This window comes from Gambusia affinis, linkage group LG24, assembly GCF_019740435.1.
Source record: "Gambusia affinis linkage group LG24, SWU_Gaff_1.0, whole genome shotgun sequence".
NCBI lineage: Eukaryota > Metazoa > Chordata > Actinopteri > Cyprinodontiformes > Poeciliidae > Gambusia > Gambusia affinis.
In genome coordinates, this window is record NC_057891.1 from 656,660 (window position 1) to 676,286 (window position 19,627).

At 49.7% G+C, this 19,627-nt stretch overlaps 3 protein-coding genes across 10 annotated transcripts; 1 reads left to right on the plus strand and 2 right to left on the minus strand.

Moving 5' to 3' along the window:
• The first annotated feature begins 714 nt into the window (after positions 1-714).
• Positions 715-3,335, plus strand: LOC122826954 (tubulin alpha chain-like). The gene is made up of 4 exons (XM_044109372.1): positions 715-810; positions 1,668-1,890; positions 1,969-2,117; positions 2,299-3,335. The coding sequence occupies exons 1-4, from the start codon at positions 808-810 to the stop codon at positions 3,271-3,273; spliced, it is 1,350 nt and encodes a 449-aa protein (XP_043965307.1). The 5' UTR covers positions 715-807; the 3' UTR covers positions 3,274-3,335.
• A 37-nt stretch (positions 3,336-3,372) lies between these two features.
• LOC122826951 (receptor-type tyrosine-protein phosphatase-like N) lies at positions 3,373-13,107 on the minus strand. 6 transcript variants are annotated; one of them, XM_044109365.1, is made up of 22 exons: positions 12,419-13,107; positions 10,427-10,477; positions 8,572-8,682; positions 8,390-8,489; positions 8,185-8,299; positions 7,845-8,118; positions 7,594-7,707; positions 7,483-7,517; positions 7,216-7,355; positions 6,978-7,048; positions 6,780-6,844; positions 6,498-6,710; positions 5,964-6,230; positions 5,381-5,528; positions 5,240-5,313; positions 5,067-5,144; positions 4,848-4,967; positions 4,606-4,772; positions 4,428-4,481; positions 4,292-4,356; positions 4,147-4,220; positions 3,373-3,730 (listed from the first exon to the last, which is right to left on the minus strand). In XM_044109365.1, exons 1-22 carry the CDS (start codon positions 12,495-12,497, stop codon positions 3,659-3,661), a joined length of 2,487 nt encoding a protein of 828 aa, XP_043965300.1. In that variant the 5' UTR covers positions 12,498-13,107; the 3' UTR covers positions 3,373-3,658. The 6 variants fall into 6 exon arrangements, with proteins under 6 accessions (XP_043965300.1, XP_043965299.1, XP_043965297.1 ...); XM_044109364.1 differs by having other exon boundaries at positions 7,483-7,520; XM_044109362.1 differs by having other exon boundaries at positions 8,185-8,317.
• Positions 13,108-13,237: 130 nt separating this feature from the next.
• LOC122826952 (aspartyl aminopeptidase) lies at positions 13,238-18,525 on the minus strand. 3 transcript variants are annotated; one of them, XM_044109370.1, is made up of 16 exons: positions 18,418-18,476; positions 18,140-18,169; positions 17,941-18,025; positions 16,894-16,982; positions 16,716-16,829; positions 16,525-16,650; positions 16,027-16,151; positions 15,861-15,945; positions 15,686-15,799; positions 15,145-15,222; positions 14,994-15,074; positions 14,764-14,924; positions 14,533-14,572; positions 14,357-14,458; positions 13,858-14,025; positions 13,238-13,382 (listed from the first exon to the last, which is right to left on the minus strand). In XM_044109370.1, exons 3-16 carry the CDS (start codon positions 18,014-18,016, stop codon positions 13,332-13,334), a joined length of 1,410 nt encoding a protein of 469 aa, XP_043965305.1. In that variant the 5' UTR covers positions 18,017-18,025; positions 18,140-18,169; positions 18,418-18,476; the 3' UTR covers positions 13,238-13,331. The 3 variants fall into 3 exon arrangements, with proteins under 3 accessions (XP_043965305.1, XP_043965304.1, XP_043965303.1); XM_044109369.1 differs by lacking the exon at positions 18,140-18,169 and having other exon boundaries at positions 15,686-15,793; positions 18,418-18,525; XM_044109368.1 differs by lacking the exon at positions 18,140-18,169 and having other exon boundaries at positions 18,418-18,525.
• Positions 18,526-19,627: the final 1,102 nt, after the last annotated feature.

Genomic DNA, 19,627 nt, shown 5'->3' on the forward strand with positions numbered 1-19,627 from the left:
GAACATTTTTCATCGGTGCTGTCAAAATCATGGTAGTCATTGATTAAATTCTGACACTATCCATTCACAAAAATATAAAATATCCTTCGGGGCCCCCGAAATGCCGGGGCCCCGGGCTACAGCCCCGGTAAGCCCCTGCTAAAATCCGGCCCAGAACATGTTTACATGTTTACTTAAGCAAACATATGTGTATGCTTAAGGAACATTAAAAACTGTAAATATGAGCAGATATAGTCTGTGTGATTCAAATGTGATTTCAACACTTTACCAAAGTCAGAAATCCTATGAATTGGTTTGAAATGTTAAGTTAAATATTTATTTTACTATTAAGTGAGCAAATATGTTTAAAAACTCAATGGCAAACCTGTTTATTGTATTGGCTTTATTTTAAAAATTATTCTCATAATTTTTAAAATAAATGTCATATTACATAAATAAAATTGAAATAATATGACAATAAAGTCATAATATTATGGCTTTAAGTTTATTCTCATATTAGTATGACTTTATTCTCACATTAATATGACTTTATTCTGAAAATACAGTGACTTATTATCATATTATTACGAGGTTATTCTGTAATATTATAAGTTTAGACTTTATTCTTGAAATATTATGACTTCATCTCGTAATTTTATCGACGTTAGTTTATCTGCTTCCGGTAATCTCCCGCCTTCAGCAGGTTCAAACCGCTCATAGCCCCGCCCCCTGTGAGCCTTTATAAGCGAGCGGCTCTGCTGCTGCGTCACACACTGCTTCCGACTGCCGATCCTTGAACGTCGGAGAGAAGGAAACAGACAGCTCAAAATGGTGAGTAAACCGCTTAAAACTCGCATTTATATCGAACAAGACGAATCTAAAGAGAGATAAAGTTGAAACTTGTTTTTGTTAATAAACGTATAAATCACACGTTATCCATGTTCTTTACAACATTTTTTTCCACTAATTGGCGTCGAACAAGGCCATGTTGGCGCAGATTAAAATGATCAAAAATAAAGTTTCACAGTTTACACTTCAGTTTTCTAACCTGTTAGACAGCCAATGTTTTCACATATTTAGTTAGGTTATTTAAAATAAACCCGGGTCAGTTTTTAAATGTAATTTAGCTGAAGGAGTTCTAGGCGGTAACTTTAAAATGTGAGGCGAACAGATAACGCCCTGCATGTCCGTGAACGTTACATGGGGTGGGGGTGGGGAAGGAGCGCGGCTTCCTGCCTGCGTCGATGGGGCTTTTCCCCTTTTCTCCATGATGTGAGGGGTAATAAACACTCATGTGACCCGGTTGGATCAAGATCCAACAGGTTTGCACTGAGACACCTGAGAGTGGAAACTACGTCATTGCTCCTGAGGAGGTGCGTTCAAGGTGCACCCGGAAATCCGAGGATTAAACGGAGACGTTAAAGCTTTGAAAGATAGAGAAAATCTAGGAAATAGTCAGGATGAGTATTGAAGTTTGTAGGAACCTGACTGTAGGATTTTGTGGTAATCTGGTTTTGTGATTAGGAAACGTGGCTGAAATAAGGAGTTGATGATGCAGCATCTTCTAATGCCGCATGTTTACTGATAGAGTTCCTCTTAAAGGGCCAGTGTGCTGCTCAGCCATTTATCTTACCTGGCATAAAGTCAGAAACCATTAAGCCTGATCACTTTTCTCCTCTTTTCCACAGCGTGAGTGTATTTCTATGCATGTGGGCCAGGCCGGCACCCAGATGGGTAATGCATGCTGGGAGCTCTACTGCCTGGAGCATGGCATCCAACCGGACGGCCAGATGCCCAGTGACAAGACGATCGGAGGGGGAGATGACTCCTTCAACACGTTCTTCAGCGAGACGGGGTCTGGGAAGCACGTCCCCAGAGCCATCTTTGTGGATCTGGAGCCCACTGTGATTGGTCAGTTCTTCCTGGAAACACAGCGTTTTAAACATGTTCAGAAAACATGGCTGGTACTGAAGGTTTTCCCTCCAACAGATGAAGTCCGTACAGGAACTTACCGGCAGCTCTTCCATCCTGAACAGCTGATCACCGGGAAGGAGGACGCAGCCAACAACTACGCCAGGGGCCACTACACTGTCGGCAAGGAGATCATCGACCTGGTTCTGGACAGGACGCGCAAACTGGTGGGTCAGGGTTTTGTTGGGTTCAAGGGTCAAGTTCTTATTGGGTCAAGGTGTGGTAGAGACAATGCCCGGCGGGGTCAAGGGCTCATTGTCTGGTTGGACTGAGTTCCAGTTGGGTTGAGGTCTTGTTGGTGCCATCAGGGCGTCTCTTCCTGACGTTTTGGGTGTGTTCTGCTTTCAGGCCGACCAGTGCACTGGTCTGCAGGGCTTCCTGATCTTCCACTCCTTCGGTGGAGGAACCGGATCCGGCTTCACCTCCCTGCTGATGGAGCGCCTCTCGGTGGACTACGGAAAGAAGTCCAAGCTGGAATTCGCCGTGTACCCGGCTCCCCAGGTCTCCACGGCGGTGGTGGAGCCATACAACTCCATCCTCACCACCCACACCACCCTGGAGCACTCGGACTGCGCCTTCATGGTGGACAACGAGGCCATTTACGACATCTGCCGCCGCAACCTGGACATCGAGCGCCCCTCCTACACCAACCTGAACCGCCTCATCGGCCAGATCGTGTCGTCCATCACGGCGTCGCTTCGCTTCGACGGCGCACTCAACGTGGACCTGACGGAGTTCCAGACCAACCTGGTGCCCTACCCGCGCATCCACTTCCCCCTGGCCACCTACGCGCCCGTCATCTCGGCCGAGAAGGCCTACCACGAGCAGCTGACGGTGGCTGACATCACCAACGCCTGCTTCGAGCCCGCCAACCAGATGGTGAAGTGCGACCCGCGCCACGGCAAGTACATGGCCTGCTGCCTGCTGTACCGCGGCGACGTGGTGCCCAAGGATGTCAACTCGGCCATCGCCACCATCAAGACCAAGCGCTCCATCCAGTTCGTGGACTGGTGCCCCACCGGCTTCAAGGTGGGCATCAACTACCAGCCGCCCACCGTGGTGCCGGGCGGAGACCTGGCCAAGGTGCAGCGCGCCGTCTGCATGCTCAGCAACACCACGGCCATCGCCGAGGCCTGGGCGCGCCTCGACCACAAGTTCGACCTGATGTACGCCAAGCGGGCCTTCGTCCACTGGTATGTTGGCGAGGGCATGGAGGAGGGCGAGTTCTCTGAGGCGCGGGAGGACATGGCCGCCCTGGAGAAGGACTACGAGGAGGTGGGGACGGACAGCGTCGGCGACGAAGACGAGGGCGAAGAGTACTGAACGTCCTGACTCATTTTATCATGTTTATGCCTTAAAATGAATAAAGCTCATCTGAAACCTGATTGGTTTAGTCGTTCATGCAGGAAGTCACACAGCTGCTGCAACACAAACAGATTTATTTAAGGTCACACTTACAAAATCAGCTTTATTTTTATAGTTTTCTCTTGCTGGAGGTTAATAACTACATAGACGGAAACGCACAGCGGGGGATCCATGAGCAGCAGAGGAAACCTGGAGTGGATCCAGATCTGGATCCCAGCTACAACACAACACCAGCTGTCTGGGTGGGTAAAGCTCATGGTGCATTCACATGCACGTTTCACACAGGTTCTCCTGAACACATTGCCTAGATCGTCCTGAGTCGGTGCCGGGGGTCGTCCAGGGGTCACTGGGGCAGCGCCTTGAGGATGGCGTTCACCTCCTCTGCAACTGCTGTCAGAGCAAACTCAAACTGGTCCTGGAGAGGAAGACAAGATGGCGGCACTCACTACCCTAACAAACTTTTTACTCCTGGACCAAAACTGTCCGGAACAAACTAATGAAGGGCCATAAAACGTTTCAGTTTGTTCTGCACAACGACATTATAGATCTGAAATATAAACTAGGTTTATTTTTGTAAACCTCCATTTTGAGTTTAAGGAGCAGATTTTGGGTCACTCGGCTTCCTGCACTAAGCACTGGGTAGGTTCCATCTGCCACCAGTAGGTGGCGGCGTGGCCCAGCTTTACACTTTTCAGAGCAGAGAAGCAACAGAAACCAGGAAGAGAATCTGCTCTAGAAAAGGTTCGTTTTAAGTTTTAACGTGTGTTTAGTAAAACTGAGCTACTGTTTGGTGTATCGGGGCGGTCCGGTTCGGGTCCGATTCGGACTCACCTTGGTGCGGACCATCCCGGGCCGCTGGTCCCGGACGTGCTCCAGCGTAGCGGCGATGTCGATCTCCTTGACGCCTGCGGGGAACCAGAATCAGTCGGTCAGTGTCTGGAGCAGCAGCGGCCGCTTCACCCCGCATCTACTGCACCTTTAGCCATGCGGTTCAGAACCATGTCGATCAGTATGTACGTCCCGGTCCGCCCAGTGCCGTCACTATGGAAACACAGGAAGAGCCAATCAGAAACAGTCCCTAGGTTGTAACACCTGGAATCAGCTGATTGTACCTGCAGTGAACGATGATTGGACAGGAGCGTCCGCGGTAGCATTTATTCACCTTCCTGAGAGAGAAACGGGACACGTTAGGGATTCACACCCAGGAATGTCTCTGTAGTTATGAAAACAAGTCCAATAATCCATAAAGGTTTCAGGTTGAGACCAAAGCAGACGGGGAAGCTGCAGTACCTACGGAAGTCCAGCAGGGGGCGCGTGGAGGTGGGGATTCCCTGCGCTGGCCAGCTGAGGAAGTGGAACTGCGTGAGCGTGCGCGTCTCCTGCGTCTGCACGTTCTTCAGGTAGAAACTGCGCACCAGGAAGTCGTTACACCAGATGTGCTCCGACACCAGGTTCACCTGGAGGGGGAGTGTCAGGGGGGAGTCATACCTGGACACCTGGACACCTGTCCTACCTGTCCAAGCTCCACCCACCTCGTAGATGTGGTAGAGGGAGGAGCCTTCATCTGGCCAGTAGCGGTCACACTGCTTCTCCCCGTCCTCCACCAGAGCCGTCATCATCACAATCACAGTGCAGCCGTTCTCCCAAACCATCTGCACAGTCACACACAGCCGCCATGTTTATTACTGACGTGGTGGGCGGCCGCCATGTTTGTTACTGATGTATGATGCCTGCTTCCTCTCTGATCTCACCTGCCAGAAGTCAGAGATGGTGTGTGGCAGTGGGCCCTGGGTGGCGATGTAGGCCGGCATCCTGGGGTCGTGTTCAATCTGCAAAGTCACAATGAGGTTAGGAAGAGGTCAAGCAGAGGTCAGCTCCCCGACCAGAACCATCAGAACCAGGCTGTGGGTCTGAGCGGACTTACGATAGTGCTAGCGTTAACGTAGTCGGAGCGAGACGGGCTGCTGTCGGCCTTCAGCTTCACCCTGGAGTGGTCATCTGCAGAACATGTAACCTGTTAGGTTCTGGTTCTACCGGGTCGGTGTCAGTGTGTGGAGTAACTCACAAGGCACCGAGTCGGGGCAGCGGTTCTTCTTGGTGTTGGCATCGCTCTGGGCCACGGAGACGGCGCTGGGTTCTGCCTGGTAGGAGCAGAGAGCGGCCCACTCCTTCAGGAGCCGGTCCTTGTTACGCAGGTGGTCCTCCATGTAGGCCTGGGGAGCCAGAGGGTCACACCGGGTCACACCGGGTCACACCGGGTTGTGTAGTTTTTAAACTTCTGCTTTTGTTCCAAGCTAATCTGTTAATTTCTCCATAATCCCAGATTTATTACTTTAGATTCAGGCAGATTATACAATATTCAGTTATGTAAATAAAGGGACAGGATGGGGATACGGCTGAATATTCCACGTTATTCACTGACAGTGACATCACCATGACGACACCATGACTCCCACTCATCCAGTCACCAAACTTTCATCTGTTGGAGCTGGATGTGGGCGGAGCTGCAGCACAGCAGAGAGGAAGGGGGCGGAGCCTGACTAAAGCTGCTAAATGTCCTCCAGGTGAACGCCATGTTTGTGTTTGACCTTTAGAGCCAGTCTGCTGTGATTTGACTAGGACAGAGTGTGGTGATGTGCGGTTCTGACCAGGATCATGTGACCCGTTGAAATGTCCATGTTGGCCTGCGCCGGCTCCTCGCACCAGGACGGCGTGCTGCTGTGGGAGCTGGGACTGGGCTGGGCGCCATCGCTGAACTGGGACGACACGCTGCTCACCCTGGAGTCCGGCCCGACTCCGCCCGCCACGCCGCCCCCGCTCCCTGCCGCGCCGCCGGCCCCGCCCACGGCGCCCAGTGCGGCAGCCTCCAGCCGGCCGAAGGCGCCTTTGGAGGCCATGTGCTGCCGACACAGATCCTGGTGACAATGTTAGCATGTTAGCATGATACATTTATCAATACACCTGGAGCAATAATCAACATTTATTCATTAATCAACTAATTCAGTAATCGATTCAGCTTGCTGTATAAACTGAATTATCCATTAAAATGATCTCTAATCTCCCAGATTTCCCTTCTGGATCCAGCTGGATCTCCCAGGATCCCTCAGCATCACTCCCTCTCCTCCGTGTCTCCAGGTAATGTGTTCAGAAATGATCAGAAATGCAGGTGGGCGGAGCCTCACCTGGTACTCCTGGTGGGTGAAGCTGCCGCCATCTGGACCCAGGCCCAGCTTCTTGGCGGCCAGGCGGTGGGCGTGGCGGCGCAGGCAGGCGATGGTCATGGCCGCCAGCAGGATGCCGCCGATGCACGCGGTGGACACCAGCGTGGCGAACAGCCAGCGGGAGCCGGGCTGGACTCTGGTCGCCAAGGGCAACGACGACTTCCCCTCATCCGTCTGCACAGAAACACAGAATCCTCAGTGCTCATCATTAGAACCAGGGCAGAACCAGTTTTCAGGTCTCACCTGTTCGGCGCCGCTCTGGAGAACCTTTAGGCCCGTCTCAGTCTGCAGGAAGTTTTGCCCTGCAACTGAGGACATGATCCAGGTGTCAGCAGGAAGAATGGCTCTGATTGGCTGAAGGGTTCAGATATGCCTCTAAGCCCCACCTCTTTTTAAACTAATAAACCCCGCCTATTGCCTCTAAGCCCCGCCTCCTCTCACCTGGTTGGTGTGCAGCAGTCAGGTTCCTGGAGTTGGGTCTGGTTCCGAAGCTGACGGCCAGTCCGACCGCGCTGCAGAGGAAAACCGGGTCAGTCTGTTATCATTATTAGGACTGAGGGCTTTCTGCCCAGGGCGGCAGGGTGGATGGGGCGTTCAGAAGAGGAACACTCTGGTTCTCATGACGAATAGAGTCTGACATGTGATTGGTTGAAGCTACAGGAAGTAGAAGTGACCATACCTCTGATTGGTGTGTCCAGACAGCTTGGCTCTGCCTCCTGTGTCCTGATTGGCTGACTCCTTCTGTCCTGCATCTGGCCTGGCGGTTGGGGGCGGAGCCTCCTGCAGAGCCGCCTTATATGCCATTAAGGTCTCTGTGAGCTGATCGGTGCAGACAGAGACACATCACCTTCCATTCGTTGCCATGGTGATGACCTCTCTGAGGCTGACGCAGTAACATAAACTAACGAAGCCCAGAGCCGGTTCCGATTGGACCAGCAGGACTCACCTTCTGCTTGGCTGCCGCGCTGTCTCCCAGGCGATCTGCTGGAGGACAACAGACATTACCGACCTCTGACCTCTGACCCCTGACCTTTCTGACTGCAGGCTGCTCACCGACCTGCGCCTCCGTCCCTCTGCCGGGGGACGGAGGACGAGTCCAGCTGCTCGTCCTGCAGCGCTGCAGACGGGTCCAAACCGTCCAGCAGCAGAGACAGTCTGCGCAGGGATCGCCCTGGAAACACAGAGACAGGAAAACTACAGGAAAACTACAGGAAAACTACAGACTGATGAAAAACTACAGGAAAACTATAGACTGATGAAAAACTACAGGAAGCTAAGGCAGAACTGAACTACAGAGAGCCAGTCTACCGTCCAGTCCTGATAGGACGTCCAGCTCCTGCTTCCTGAGCTGAGGATCCTGGGAGTTGTAGTCCTGGCTGTAGTCCAGAGGGAAGTCCAGGTCGGGCAGCAGGGAGGAGCCGGCGGCCGGCGCCCCCTGGTGGCGAGGCAGCGCCGGCGAGGAGGACAGGTAGAGGGACAGCAGGTCCTGCAGCAGCAGCCGGTCCCGGTCCAGAGTGTCGCCCCGCTGGAAGGTCGGGTTCTGGTCCAGAGAGTTGAGGGAGCGCTGCTCCTGGTTCTGGTTCTGCAGCACAGACAGCGGGTCAGTTCCTGCTGCTGCCACCGGAGGGCGAGGCGAGTCTGCTCCTACCTGATGGTACGGGTCCAGTACCAAGTAGTCCAGGTACTGCTGCGTCAGCTCGGGTGCTGCTGGTTCTCCAGAGTCTGGTTCTGTCTGAGGGGCCGGGCCCAGCAGCCTGGAGGACCTGGGGAACCAAACGGACCTGGGTTGACTGGTTAACGGGTCTCCTAACGGTTCTGAGTCGTTAGTAGACTCGTTAACGGGTTCTCCTTACGTTTTGGGCGGGTTCTCCTCCAGGTCCGGGTCGACGGTAGGAACCCGGCTCAGCTCCCGACTGACGATGGACTGGGTCAGCTCGTCCTTCCACGTCAGACCTGGAGGTCACATGACACAGTGTAACTCTGGTGAGCGGGGCCTACCTCCGCCGTGGTGGGCGGGGCCTACAGTCAGACTCACCTTGAACCATCAGGTCCTTCAGGACTTCTTGCAGCCGCAGCAGAACCGGGCCGGAGACTCGGTACCGGACTCGCTTCTGATCTGGAGCGCGGCACCGGCCCAACAGGCCGTCTGGATGGGACGACACGCAAGGTCAGCCTGGTTCTGAAGGACGAGCCAGGGGAAGCCCACAGCATGATGCTGCCACCTCCAAGCTCTCTGTTTAGTACTGAACTGGTTTGACTGGGTCAGCTAGTCGCTGCAGAACCCGTAAATGATTCACCAGCATCTCTAACGGTCACCATGGTTACATGCTGACACTTTACATTTGGCATGAACCCTTTTGCACTGATCATTAGCTTTGTAACCATAGCAACTGCAGAGTCAGGTCTGTTGCAGGCTGCGCTGACTCACCACCACCAACAGGAGGGAAACTGCGGCTGCTGATGACACCGTTGTCATGGAGATGGAGAGGCACAGCAGTGATTGGCTGAGGCTTCAGTCATCTGCTCTGCTTTGTTAAACATTAGCTTCAGTAGCTACTAGCATCATTGGAAACTAGCTTAATTGGAAACTAGCTTCATTAGCTACTAGCTTCATTAGAAATTAGCTACCTCGGCTTCATTGGCTTCTAGCTTCATTGGAAACTACCTGCCTTGGCTTCAGCAGCTACTAGCTTCATTGGAAACTAGCTGCTTTGGCTTCAGTAGCTACTAGCTTCATTGGAAACTAGCTACCTTGGCTTCAGTAGCTACTAGCTTCATTGGAAATTAGCTACCTTGGCTTCAGCAGCTACTAGCTTCATTGGAAACTAGCTGCTTTGGCTTCAGTAGCTACTAGCTTCATTGGAAACTAGCTACCTTGGCTTCAGTAGCTACTAGCTTCATTGGAAACTAGCTACCTTGGCTTCAGCAGCTACTAGCTTCATTGGAACTAGCTGGCTTTAGCTTCAGCTACTAGCTTCATTGGAAACTAGCTACCTTGGCTTCAGTAGCTACTAGCTTCATTGGAAATTAGCTACCTTGGCTTCAGTAGCTACTAGCTTCATTGGAAATTAGCTACCTTGGCTTCAGTAGCTACTAGCGTCATTGGAAACTAGCTACCTTGGCTTCAGTAGCTACTAGCTTCATTGGAAATTAGCTACCTTGGCTTCAGTAGCTACTAGCTTCATTGGAAATTAGCTACCTTGGCTTCAGTAGCTACTAGCGTCATTGGAAACTAGCTACCTTGGCTACAGTAGCTACTAGCTCCATTGGAAACTAGCTACCTTGGCTTCAGTAGCTACTAGCTTCATTGGAAACTAGCTACCTTGGCTACAGTAGCTACTAGCTCCATTGGAAACTAGCTACCTTGGCTTCAGTAGCTACTAGCTTCATTGGAAACTAGCTACCTTGGCTTCAGTAGCTACTAGCTTCATCAGCTTTATTAGAAACTAGTTTCCTTAGCTTTTAGCTTCACCAGCTACTAGCATAATTAACTTCTAGCTTTGTAAGCTACCAGCTTCATTAGAAACTAGCTTAATTAGCCACTAGCTTCCTACAGAGAAAAGCAATATCCTGGAAATAATCAACAATATAATTATAATTAAATTACCTCTTTTCTTCCAGTCAGGAAAGGTTTTCTGTGTTTTTTTTTCTTGCTGACTAAATGTTCCTGAATTATGGTTTGGGTTTTCTAAATACAGTAAATGATTTTTGATGAGCAGCAGGATTTCTCTCTGGATTGTTCTCCTGTCTTTCCCCTTTTGAAGAGTCGCTAACAGAAGCTAGCCTCAGTCTGCTGGAGTCCACAGAAGGATTCAATGTCTTCCTGTGATCTGCAGCAGATTGGTGTGGATTTAATCTGTTGTGATGCGTTTGAGTTCATTTAAACTGACCGTCGCTGCAGAGCTGACCTCTGGGGCAGATCTTCTTCTCAAACAAACAACCTGCAAAAAAAAACAGGAAAACATTCAAATCAAAGTTTGGTTTTCATTTTCCTCCCCTAAATATCACCATGGAAACCAGGTGAGGGACTGATGGATGATGTCACAGTCATGACGTTATCGGAATGTTTTTCTACTGGAAACGCCTCCAGTCTCCATGGCAACGTGCGTTTCCAGCAGCCCCAGTTGGACCCGATCAGCGCTCTGTTATCGACTCATTGGGCCTGATGAAGTCCGGAGGAACAGATCAGCTGTCGGTGACATTTATTCTGAAAGTCCAGATAAAACCTCTTCCTATTTTGAAACCAAAAAGTTAGGATGGCTGCCATCATATAAACAGGAACAACCCGACACTGAAAAGTGCCGAGTCGGTGGTTGCTATGGCAACTCCCGCTTCTCTGGACACTTAGCCTGAAACAAATCGTAGCTGGGTTAAAACCAGAATAAATCTGAATATTTATCCCAGAATCAGAGGAAGGACGTTTCACCTGCAGGTCCTTCATCAGTTAGAGACAAATAAACCGAATATAAACAGAAATACATCAAAATAAAAGGTCGGAGCGGAAAACTGCAACTTCCTGTCAGCGGCTCAACATGAAGGCTGTTTCTGATTTCTAACTAAAGAGCCACACTTCGGTTTATTCTGGTTTAAATCTACAGTTCAGTAAACTCTCTGTCAGCATATCAATCTATGTAGTCTGAAGGAAATGAGTTGGATAACCTGGAGAGAAAACTATGTGCTTTTATAAACTATCTATGCGTTTAGAATCAAACCCACATAGTTTGTTTCATTTAATTTAGTAAATTAAAAGCACTGAATTTAGCTGAAGGTAACCACTAACCCAGGGCTGCTCAAGTCCAGTCCTCCAGAACCAGCATCCTGTAACGTTTAGAAGCATCGTAACCCCGACGGACCGGGATCAGCTCCGAACAGACCTGCTGACGAGCCGTTCATTGGAGTCAGGTGTGCTGGAACAGGGAAGCGTCTGGAAGCTGCAGGACGGTGGGAGGACTGGACTTGAGCACTAACCTGTCTGAAAGCATCAACACACAATCAGTTAATCTGTGATTGATTAATGTTGACATAAAGAAATGAAAATCTGTCTAAAACATGGTGGACACACTGATTAATCTGAAAATAAAACCGGAAATGTGTCTGATTGGAAACTATAGATAGTAGAAAATGTTGGGATGGTTCACTCGGACTAGTATTTAGGATTTCAGTTTATTCTTCCTGATCATTAAAATGAACATGTTGTGATTTTATGGAATAACTGGCGATGTTTTCTCATGTTAAAGGTCAGAAATCATTAATCAATAACCAATCATCGGGTCAGGCCTGACGCTGTCCGTGGTGCTGAAACATCAGCAGCTATGACTCATAAAAGCGTGACGTATGTTTCACCAGCCCGCAACACAAACACGCATTTCAAAGCTGCTGCGGGATCTAAAGCTGCGGGAGGCGGAGGGATTCCTGGAATCAGAAACTGGGACCAGTTCAGTCTGGCCTCAGTTTCCAGCAGCTCCGGGAAATCCTTCTGGTTTTATAGAAACGACTCATTCAGTCAGTCAGAGATGGTTTCCATTAATAATAATAATAATAATAATAATAATAATAATAATAATAATAATAATAATAATAATAATAATAATAATGTTTTCTGGGAATAGCTTCAAATTCAATCCTCTGCTTCCCTTCGGATCCACATGAACACAGATCCAGATGTTGGTCAGTGATGACGCCACAGCAGAGCAGGAAACGCAGAACAGACTGGGCTTCATGCCGGGTCCAGTTCTGGTTCCGACTGACATTAATCCGGTTTCATCCAGAATAAAAGCAAACAACTTCCAGAGAAACAAAGTGTCACATTTTAATAGTCCAACTCTTTTCAGGCGGACAGTCATCCACATCACGAACCGAACCGGAACCGGGCCGGGTCTTACCGTGTCGGGCGGCCGAGCAGAGGCGGCAGGAGGCGGTGAGGAGGAGGCAGAGGGCGGCGCAGAGCCGCGGAGACATCATGGCAGCTCCGGTGGATCCGGCAGGAGGAAGCTGCTGCGCTTAGAGGCTCCACATGTCTGAGGAAGAGGAGGAGGAGGAAGAACAGCCAGCAGGGGGCGCCACACCGCAACAACCACAGCTGAAGAAGCAGATCGATTTAGAAAAGAAATTATTTTAGGGTCAATAAGGCAGAAAAAATTATATTTATACTGACATCCTTCAATTCAATGATGATGCAATTTTACCTGAGCTGCCAGCAGCTTCATAACACACACCAACACACACACAGCAACACACACACAGCAACACACACACACCAACACACAGACCAACACACACACACACACACAGCTGCTCATCCCTTCAGCCTCACACTGAAAACTTCAGAACCACATTAAATCATTTGAATTCTTTCGGATCGTCGGCTAAAGCTAAACATCAGAACTGAAGACATGGTGGAGGCAGCGTCATGCTGTGGGATCCTGTGAATGTTGGCAAATATTTATTTAAACTCCAACTGAGAAAATATTTGAACATAACCAGCTACGACTGGTAACTATGGAGCTGTGAAGGGGCTTTCAGTTTCCAGGATAAAGTGGATTATTGCAGAAGCTGCAGGTTTCTGTCCCCCCTCCCCCACCCGATGCTGCAACCTTGGCAGCCTGCTGCCTGTCTGAGCCAGCTGGCTGCAGCATCGCCTCAACCTGCAGCTGCTGAGGAGGAAGAAACAGACACAACTAAAATAAAAACAGCCAGACTGATCCAGATTCATCAACTTTTATTTCTGAAGCTGATCAATAAAATCAATGACTTCCTGTCATCAACAGGAAGTGGAGAACCGAGGTCGTCCTGTCCTCAGTCGACGACCAGCGAGTTCCTGATGGATGGAAACAGCTCAAAGAAACCCTGGGGACCAAGCAGACAGGAAGTGGAGGTAAACAACAGGAAGTGGAGATGAACCCCCATCAGGCTAAAGTGTGAGACTCAGAGCTGAGTGAGGATCTCCATCTGCCGGGTACCAAAAGGAGGCCATGGTTGTTTACGTCTGTTTCCCTGACGACGGCTGGTTGTTTAACACAAACACAGGCTGACTGCAGGTCATGTGATCATCAGCTGAACCAGCTGCTCTAAGTCTGAAGCTCCTACTTTCTCCATCTGACTACCAGACAGACAGCAGCAGGAAAACATCCAGAAGACAAAACATAGTCAGGAGTGAAAACTGTAAAATGTTCCAGCAGCCATGAGAGGCATGGAAACATTTATGGGTTTATTCAGGAGATTAGACATGTTTAAAAAAGGTCATTTACTGAGTTACTACGGCAACACCATCAGGTCAAAATGGCTGCTGAGCTTTCAGCTGTATGACCCAGAGACTGGTCACCTTGAACAGGGTGGTGCTCTGCAGCACGCTGGAGGTGCAGCACATCTCCCGGATGGAGTGCATGGCCAGCTGCGGCGCTCCGATGTCGGCCACGGGGACGCCGAGCCGCGCCGCCAGGATGGGGCCGATGGTGGTCCCACAGGGGCTGTCGTTACGTACCATCACATCCTGTAGGGGCCACACGGACAGGAAGTCTTATTCTGAAAGGACTCAGGCATTTAACATGGGTTAGTTTGTCTTCTAGTGGTCGTTAGGGTGAACTGCAGGCGGTTCCAGACAGTTCTACCTTTGCTTCCATGACTTTATTTAGACCGTTCTGTAGAAAGGGTTAATAAAGTGAATTCAGTGCAGATACAGAGCTAAGAGTGTTAGCGTGTAAGCATGGCTGTTAGCTCCAGCTAGCTCCATCGTGGCTCAGATGTTTCAGGACGTTCAGACTAACTGATGTAGATGTGACATGTGATCCATCAGGTTTGAGGCTAACAGGAAGCTGGTGTACCTGCAGCGGCACGCCGACGCGGCTCGCCACCTCCCGGACCACGCAGGCGGTGACGGCGGTGGTAGCATAGCGCTGGTTGCTGTTGAACTTGATGACTGGGCCCTGAAAGCAGAGAGCGCTTCAGTAAAAGCTGCTCCTATTGGACGGTGAGTCAGCCAATCAGGAGGCAGACTGACCTTGTGGAAAGCTGGCCGGTGGTTCTCTTCATGCTTCTCCCTGAGGAAACAAGCACAGCTCCAGGTTAGCAGCTGGTTGGTCAACATTTACCTAGTTAACAACAGCTGGATCCAGCTGCCCGCAGCATGATGCTGCCTCCACCAGCAGCTGCCTGAAAGCCTGGTCTGGGTGAAATGTTTGGTCTGTTGGGAGCAAAGTGGATCCAGCAGTTGTTCCATGAGCAGACTGACGTGTAGTTGGGGTGAACGGCGTGCGCCATGTCGGCGCTGATCATGAAGGAGCGCGGCGCCGCCTGCTGGAAGGCGCTGGGGTTGTGGGCGGAGGCAGCCAGCCGGCTGAGGATCAGCTCCGTCAGGTTGGACTGCGCTCCCTGGGCGCTCTCTGACCCCACCTGCAACAGACGCAGAGGTCACCGAGGGGCCAGGGGTCGGGTCAGAGGTCGGCGGTCGAGTCTACTCACCTCCTCGTTGTCGAACAGAGTGATCATCCTGACATTGGGGTCAGAGGTCAGAGAATCGGCGCAGCAGGACTCCAACAGGCCCTGGAAGACGGAGCAGATGGAGGAAACGCTCTGCAGGAGGTGGAGCAGCAGCTGCAGTACCGGCTCTGACCTGCAGGGCGCAGTAGCAGCTGTGCAGGTTGTCCAGACGGGGAGAGAAGATGAACTCCTCGTAGACCCCTCCTAGAGCCTGCAGGGAAACATGGAGGTCAGGACCGGCCCAAAGCATACGCAGGCTGGGCGCCAGGAGGCCGGGGGCGCCACAATACAGCAGAAAATAACAACTTTCATATAAATTCAGCACTAATTCACTGCAGAGCAAAACTATATGAAATAAAATAATAATAATTTACTTTGTTCCTGCTACTTTAGTTTTGTACCAGCATGTAGCGTAGCGCTAGCTTAGCTACTCTCTATGCAGCCTAGCCAGTTCTTCTTCATTGCTTTCATTCAGCTGAACCTTCAGCGGCCTAATCAAAGGCCGCCCTGCTCACCGTGACGTTTAGTTTGGCTGTTTCTCTCAAAACATTTCAAATATGAAGCAGAAGCCACAGTAGGCGCCAACATGGCGGCCGACCCGTTTCTGATGGCGCCAACATAGCGGGTGGTGAATGTCTGGTCTCCATGGTAACCAACAGGAAGTGCAGACTCACCGCCGGCTGCGTGTCGGCCAGACACAGCTCGAAGTCCAGCAGAGAGTCCGGCTGGATGCCCAGCTCCGAACACAGAACCCTGACCAGGGCGGGGTGGTGCTTGTCGGCCTGGACCCAAACAGAACCAGAACCAGAACCAGAACTAGAACCGGGCCAGGCGTCGTGAAGAACTCACTGTGTTGGCGGCAGAGGAAGTGTCTCCAGACGAAGACGATCCGGTCTCCAGCTCCTCCTGGACCGCCGTGCCGAGGATGGGAACCCTGAAAGCAACACGGTGCGTTCACTGCAGCTGGGAAATCACAGACACCTTCATGTTGGTATCCGCCCCGAGTTGGGCTCACAGGTGGTTCTCCTTGTTGGGGCCGAAGGCGTCGTTGACGTCGCGCTGCAGGTGGATGGCCAGGTGAGGCACCCGGAGCAGAGGGCGGGGCACGTGGACCAGGCGCTGGACCAGCTGGCCGCCGCTCTGCGGAGGAAGAGGAGGAGGAGGAAGAGCGACAGGTCATGGAGGTAAACACTCATCAAAAAAAAACAACTTTTAGTTTTTCATTCCTGAAACATTAAGAGAAAAAAACAGGATAACAGTTTTTGTTATTTGTCTTATTAAAAAGACTATTTCTTTGTAATAATTGCTTATTTTGTTTTTTTAAATTTTCTTTATTCTTCTTATTAAGATAAAATATTTGTATTACCTGTTTTATCTGCTTCCATAATAGCAGAAAACATAAATTTCGTGTTGATTCTGTTTTTATGTAATCTAAATAATCTCTTTTCTATTTCCATTAATCTGAATAAGGAACATTTCTCTGGCGCCCCCTGCTGCTCCCAGGCTGAACTACCTTCACCATGACGCGGCCGGCCACCGTCAGGTCTCGGTCGAACCAGGTGTTCCAGATGCCGCCGCCGTAGCACTCCACGCCCACCTGCAGCACGCCCTGCTTCGTCCTCTTGGAGCGCGGCTTCACCTGCAACAGGAAGCAGCTGCAGCACCTGGTGGAGGCGATGGGACGGGCGGGGTCGGAGGTCGTACCCTGAGGCAGGGGCTGTCGGTGTGCGCTCCGATCATGGAGAAGCCATTTCCTGGTAGATACTTTCCTCCCACGGCGAAGGCGATCAGGCTGGAGAAATTCCTCGTCACAAAATACTGCAGAGAAGATCTTTGTTAGCTTCCAGCCGCCAGCTCCCTCTGACCTTTGACCTCAACCCACCTTGCTGGCTGGCTTGATGTCCCACTGCTCCGTCTCCTTCAGCTCGGTGAAGCCGGCCTCCAGCAGGCGCCGTCTGCACTCGTCCACCACTGCAGGGAACCACAGAAGAAGAAGCAGCCGTTGCTACGGTGATTTAAACGGTGAACAGAGAGAGGGTCAAAGGGCAGGAAGACTGGGACCCATCTGCTCCTTCTTTATCTTATCTAGAGCTCAAAGGCACCGGACCAGAACCGGGTCGGCTTCCTGCTGACTCAACAGAACCGCTGGTGCAGCCGTCACCAAACCCAACCGGATCAATCAGAACCTGGAGCCGGATCAGAGCCGAGAACTACGAACCACCAGGATTAACCTGGACGAGAACCAGACCAGAACGGACCAGAACCAGAACCAGAACCAGACCGGACCACAACCAGAACCAAACCGGACCGGAACCACAACCAGAACCAAACCGGACCGGAACCACAACCTGAACAAACCAGAACAGAACCAAGCCGGACCACAACCAGAACTAGAACCAGAACCAAACCGGACCAGACCAGTCGGATTAAACAGAAACAAATATTGATGTCATGGCTGTGTTCCAGGAGCAGTCAGGGTTCCAACTCATCTGCAGAGGCCTCTGACTGAAGACTGCTGCTGTATAATGGTCTTCAGATGATTAGAACATGCTAACCCGACTCGCTGGTCGTACACGATGGTTTGGTTACCGAGACGTTGGAGAAGAGGTTTGGATAAAACTTCTCTCTGAATCCACAAAGTCTCATGTTCAAACCTCTGGGATTTGGGGTCAAAGTTCAGGTGTTATTTTAGGTTTTGAGCTGATAATTCAATAGCAGCATCTGGCAGCATCTTGTGAATTAATTACTCTAAGTCGTTTGCCGAGTTCAAAAAGCAGCTATAACGAGTTGGGAAAGTGACAATGATAATAATTCTTGATTTTAAAACGCGCTGAGAATAAAGAAGTGTTTAAAGTCAGACATTTCTGAACGGGGTTCAGTGTGACGCTTCTCGGATTTTTCCAAATGCTAAACTTTCCCCAGACCTTACCGTGATACGGAGACACTCCTCTGTTGACAAACTGCAGAAACTCCTTGGCTGCTGCCTGCACTGCTTCTTTCTTCATGATAAAAGTCTGAAAAACACCCAATAAAGAGCAATAAAAGTAAGAATCAAAGCTGCGCAGGGTTATCAGATCCGAGTCACGAGCCTTAGACTCCGGGGATATGAAACAGCTTGCAAAACTTACCTTTTAGGGGTAATAGATACAAACCTACACCTGAAGGACACAACCAGTAAATATAAAGTGGATTAAAATGATGAAAATCAATTTAAGATTTAAGTTCGAAAGAAAAGTGGCGTGCGTCCGATAAAGGAATCACCGGCTAGCTAATCTGGAAAAACAAAGCGACTCTCTCCGATTTTCCTGCTTTTCTTGTTCTGCCGACAAGTCAACTCGGCTTTCAGCGAGGAAATAACTCCTCCCACATAACCCACACGTTAGATAATCATTTTTATAACGCTTACCAGCATGAATTACACTTTCAAAGTCTAAACTCCACCGTAGCGACAGAGGAAAGGGGTAAACGACGTTTTGGGATCACAGACCATCAGCGCCACCCAGCGGCCAGGAGGTGACATGGCATTTTATCAGGACACAAAAACAGATTTCTGATGTTTATGATTTTTTAAAGTACACATAATGTTTTAGATCATAAACAAAATTAAAATTTCAAAACAAAGATAGCTAAATTAAACAAAAAGACTAGTTTAAAAATAAATTACATAATGTATTAATAGAATCTTCTGTTCAAACAAACCCAGCTGCATATGAAGCATTTAATTTTCCTCCTTGCTGAATCATTAATTAAATGTGATCAGAGTATTTTGGGGGCAAGATGAAATCTCTTCCCCAGTGTGATGGGCACATCAGGACGTCCACCTTTAAATGGATCAAAATCAAGCAAACAAATGAAAGAAAAATATTGTCAAATCAACATCTTCATTGTGAAAGTTTCCTCATTATTTAAGAGGAAATGACCACAAACACCCTGTAATCCTCCTGCTTTGAACATTTCTGCTTATCCTCAGACCGTTCTCACTTCATCATCACAGGAAACTGCCTTATATGGACAGGAAGAGGAAAAGGAAGAGGAGGAGGAGGAAGGCTCAGGCGGAGAGGAGGTGATGTTTACCTCAGCTGTCGGCTCGCATCTTCACTGCAGCTCTGAAGAAAACCAGAGGGATGAACACACACACACACACACACACACAGAGACAAACACACACATACACACACGCAGACTCTATTAATAGATGTGAGAGCAGCAGGATGGATCGTTGAACCCAATCAGATCAGATCACAGAATCATGTTGGAGTAAAATAATCCAGAAAACAGATTTTAGGAATTAAACTGAGATTAAAAACAGATCAAGACTCTGAACAGTTCCTCTGAATCCAGCTGGAGTTTGAGAATTTGACCTTTGACCTGCCTCCAAACAATTTCTGAACAAATGAATCATAAGGAGTCAATTTATCAAACCAGTTTTATTTGATTTATTTAAACTTAGAACTAAAAATGTGAGAAGAACTGGAAACAGCAGCTGCTGCAGGGTTTACATTTCATTTTCCATCTCTGGAGGATCCAACTGGTTCTGGACCCGACTGGTTCTGGACCCGACTGGATGAAACCTTCAAACCCAGAAACAAAAGTTTATAATAAATACATTTTGTTAA